This window comes from Cynara cardunculus (genome assembly GCF_001531365.2).
Source record: "Cynara cardunculus var. scolymus isolate 2C chromosome LG 12, CcrdV1, whole genome shotgun sequence".
In the NCBI taxonomy this organism is placed as follows: domain Eukaryota; kingdom Viridiplantae; phylum Streptophyta; class Magnoliopsida; order Asterales; family Asteraceae; genus Cynara; species Cynara cardunculus.
In genome coordinates, this window is record NC_037539.1 from 26,038,594 (window position 1) to 26,043,156 (window position 4,563).

At 33.6% G+C, this 4,563-nt stretch overlaps 1 protein-coding gene across 1 annotated transcript; it reads right to left on the bottom strand.

Moving 5' to 3' along the window:
* Nucleotides 1-1,610: 1,610 nt before the first annotated feature.
* LOC112523659 lies at nt 1,611-2,438 on the bottom strand. Its single transcript, XM_025133346.1, has 2 exons — nt 2,145-2,438; nt 1,611-2,052 (listed from the first exon to the last, which is right to left on the bottom strand). Exons 1-2 carry the CDS (start codon nt 2,376-2,378, stop codon nt 1,903-1,905), a joined length of 384 nt encoding a protein of 127 aa, XP_024989114.1. The 5' UTR covers nt 2,379-2,438; the 3' UTR covers nt 1,611-1,902.
* Nucleotides 2,439-4,563: the final 2,125 nt, after the last annotated feature.

Sequence of the window (4,563 nt, forward strand, 5' to 3'; positions counted from 1 at the left end):
AATGATTGAAACACCAAGTACGACCTTATTTAATAATCTTCCACTTTCTTGTTCTCTATTTCTCATATGTAGTTTCATTGACTTCTTTATCGTGAAACTGATCGCAATCATTCAGTGCAATATATATAACCCTTCGAAAACACACACAAAAAGTTTAGAGTTAACCGAGAATTCAGCCCTAGAATTGAGCCAGGGTATCTTGAGAAGTTGAGTTAAACTACAATTGTCATATATGTTAACCTTTTAATTTAGCATTGGAGAAAGTAGATTATGAAGAACTAATTGAAGATATTGTTTCCAACAATGTTAGAAGAACGATTCTATTTAAATGAATTTTATATGTTACTTTATCATGATATCTTTATTGTTTTAATTTGTAAAGTTTTAAAATAAATATGGTATAAACTATTACATTTTGTTTTTTAATTTATTACTTATCCGGTTAACCTGTAGTTTTGATACAAGTGTAACAGGGTCTACAAGAAGATTGGAACGGCTCTAGTGAGAAGTAAATAGAAGCACAACGTACCGTTTTAACTTATTCGTCTTTTAGTTCCCAAAAATCCCTTCGCAACTAAAATACGATGTCTTCAGAATTTTGATTTTCTATCCCATTGGGGCCATCAGCAATGCTACAACTCGCCCATTTCACAAAAAAAGAAATAAGGGAGGAAAAAAGACTTCCACTATGTCGCTGATCGATCGACCTTTCATTTGTATCGCAAACTACCAAGTTTTGGTGATCGTAATTACACTCACACACTTAATATTTTACTTATTTGTATGCAGATATAAAGTTTGAACTAGTTATATTAAGAAGGAAGACGACCCAAAAAACAATTTAGTTTAGACCTTACTGCTTGATTGGATATTTAGTCATTAATTTGTTTGCATACATGCAACTGTTTTGACTTGCCAGTTGCAAACTAGTACTGTTCATGAAACTCTCCACAGGTGATTTCAAAAATACTGGTTTTCATTCCCTTTTCTTAATTTGATTGCTAACCACATGTGTCTGTGTCTACTGTTATATATTAATCTTCCACCTCAAATTCTTGGCAAACATTAATTGAATTTCTCATCAACATGAAGAAGCAAAACCTAAAAATAGTGTAAGAGCTGAGAATGCATTCTTTCTACTCAGTAGCATTTATATGATGATGGAATGAATGTTAAAATTTTGTAGATCACATCTAGGTTTATATTTATTATTTCTCATTGAAAAGTTTTTGACCACATTGAATTTCCCTCTTTCTTTATTCTGTTTTATTTCTAACTCCTTAATTGTGCGAATGTTGTTATCTTAAATTTTTAAGTCTTTTAGATTTTAATTGTTTCTTCGACGATCAATTTATAATTTTACCACACGTAGTAGACCGTATGGACCAGGATTACTACATAAATGTTTGCTTTTGTTCTTTTGTTTTCCTTAATGCCTTGATTTATGGAGTGGTTAATGTACCATTGAAGTATTAGGCAGAAAAGTGTCTTCATATTTTTTGTATATATGAATCAATATCTTCAGTTGATTAAAATGAATATTGATCATTAATATCTCCCTGATCCATCAAACTATTTGGTAATCAACAATATGCATGCCATGCATCTCCTTTAACAAGTGAGGTTACTGCATTTATAAATAAAGCTTTCATACGAAAAGTCGTAGCTACAATATAACATCGTTCATTTTACATCCCTACTGAACTACGGCCGAAAAGTTTCCTAGTCAAATGTAATAGCAGAAACCTTATAATTAATGGCATTGAAGACAAGTACTTAGAAGATCTCACTAGCTCCTATGTCTACCATGCGCATGGTCAGATCTCAAGTACTCGTCTCCGTCCAGCCTACTGTTACATACGTAAGTGTATATAAGCTATTTTATAACTTACTCTAGGTTGGTCATGTCTCTTTCAAAGAAAGAGAGAGCATAGTATTGATTTCGGGAGCACTCCTTTGATGATTCTCTTCATCTACACCGTTATTTGGGCTCAACTTAAGCTGCAAATCAGGCTTCCTCTCCTCCTCCGTGAACCCTCTTTCTTCTTTTAGCTGAAGAAAAAAATGAATTAAAAGGAAACAAGTAAGAAGTTTTTGGATCCTCACATAACAAAGTGATCATGTCAAGAGCGAATGATATATACCTCAAGTAGAAATGACGCTTCGGATTGTGAATTCAATATTGGTGTGAAGTCATTGTTAGTTGATTGAGACCGTATAATCTTTGCTCTCTCTCGGAAATACCATTGACATTGAGAAACACTGAATGGAGCCGAGGAGGTACTACTGTCGCAATTGCTTGTGATAGGTAACCATTTGTCTTTTCTTTGATCTAGTGGTGGCCACTTCTTTTCCTCGAGAAATTGGCTAGGTCTCATTGGCGCATCTCGTGTTCTTGAGTTGGATATATGAAATTTGTGTGAATCAGAAGGCTTGTCTTGTATTTGATTCATAATATCTTTCATCATGTTGTTCCCATGTACAAATTCTTTTCTCACCGGTGAAGACACTAGACTTTGATTAGACAGCCATAGTTGGTGCCTTTAGATAGATAGATAAACACAACATGTGTACAAGTCAGGAAACTAAAAAAGGAGAACAGGAGTTTTGTTGAAATTTTGCCACTTCATCTGGCCATACCATGAGGTGATGATCACGATCACTAATAAAAAGTTCTAAATTGTTTTTGTTGCTCTATCCATCTGTGGTCGAAATTAAATTTCCTTGATACGAAAATCTCTCCCTCAAGATGTTTAAAATCAAGTTGAAAGTAGAAATAAATGGTGACACATCCATAGAAACTCTTTGTGATATTCATGAATTGGTCTATGAACCTAGTTATGATGGTTCACGGCTCAGTTAAGTGGAAGTGTTTCTCAAAATGGACCAAGGTGGCAAACGCTTAAAACAAGAATGCATTCGACATACCTTGATAGAAAATGTTGGATGCTGCGTGTTGGTCGAAAAGTAGAGTCATGTAGATTACTTCTAGCGTGATGGTTACCCTCTTCTAAATTGCTTGCTAGAACAATCCCACCATTTGCATGTTTCAAATGTTCGAAGGGACTACTTCTTGAGTACAAATTGCTATAAATATGTGGCCTTCCTTGCATCGTGAGTGTAGCCCTTTGAGATAATACTGTAGAAACAACACTTTTTACTGAGTTGTGTAAAGACGAATATATTCCATGTTCTCATGAAACATTTTCTCTTTCATGTCATGTTGAGTTTTTTAGCATAAACATAAAAAAAGAAAACTTTAATATGCAATGCTAACGTTATGAGAAAACTAAGTTTCAGAACAATGCTAAAATAATGAGAAAGTACTTGGTTTCAGCATCGATCATAAATAAAAACTTTAGTTGCAATGCTAGAATTAAGAGAATATGTGGTTTCAGCACCAATGGTGCAGCCATCAGTTGCAAAAAAATTGTACATGGTTAAGTTTATAAACTTTAACAGATCACAAAATGTGTTGTCTGAATTTGGTAAAATTGCAAGCATTGCCACATATTTTATGATAAAAAAACAGTTTGCCTTGATTAACCACTGTCTCGACAACATCCTTTACTTTTGGAACAAAGTACATGTTCATTGTTAATTAACTGTGGCTTTTTTATCAACATCTTTGCAGCAGATCATTCATTTGATCGTTTTTCATTTTTGAATGATCCATTCGTCCTATGAAAATTGCAGTAATTTCTTTTGGGATGCTAGCTTCACGAAAAATGCAATGTTTCAATACTTGTTGAAAAATTATCAAGATAAATTATCTATTCAACCAACGCCATTGTTATGCAATGTCTATTAATTTGGTTGTTTACTGATTCAAAATATTCATATATTTGGTCATCATTGAACCGTATTTTAGATTATATACGACGAATAGTAAAAAAGATGGATGCAGTAGCTTTTTTTTTCCTGTAATGCTATGTAGAGTAGAGGACATTATTTTTATGTGATGAATGCATTTGTAATCTTATAGCCTCCTTGAACGGGTTAAGTTTTCATATTTTATGGAAGTGAATGGACTGCTTATCTTTCCTCTAATAAGAAGGTTATTTTTTTCTTCCTGAATCAAGATTCATGTCTTACCTTGCCCAGAATCATCAAGCTTCTTGCTTCTATACATCTGCATTAAAAGAGATTCGTGATCAAAATTGGGTGAACATTGAAGAATGCTAAGAACTCATGACGATGATGAACTTAGTTACCTGCAAATGACTTTTCACATGAGCGATGCTTAGTCCTCTGACATTCATTAGCTGCAGAACTGACTTGGGAGTTGCTTCTGCAGTAAAGCCAAAAACATTTCAAGTTTTGACCAACTAAAATCATTGTTTAAATTGAATGCATAATTGATCAAGCATCACCAACTAAACATCTAATTTATTCAGATATTTAAGTCTTCCATTTTTTGGAACCAATGAAAGATCTAAAAAAACAAGTCAACTGGTTAGGTAGTGTGTGTCCTACTTATGAGACTTACAATTGCACCAAACTGTAGGAATGATTGAAAATATTACAGATCTGAAGTTTAACGTTTTCAAATCCTTAGTGGCT

Bases quoted from the DNA above. Each gene is read 5' to 3' on its own strand.
- LOC112523659 (XM_025133346.1), bottom strand. From the start codon at position 2,378: ATGAGACCTAGCCAATTTCTCGAGGAAAAGAAGTGGCCACCACTAGAT. The intron at 2,053-2,144 runs GTATATATCATT...TTTTTTCTTCAG, and splicing joins AAGCGTCATTTCTACTTGAG to CTAAAAGAAGAAAGAGGGTT.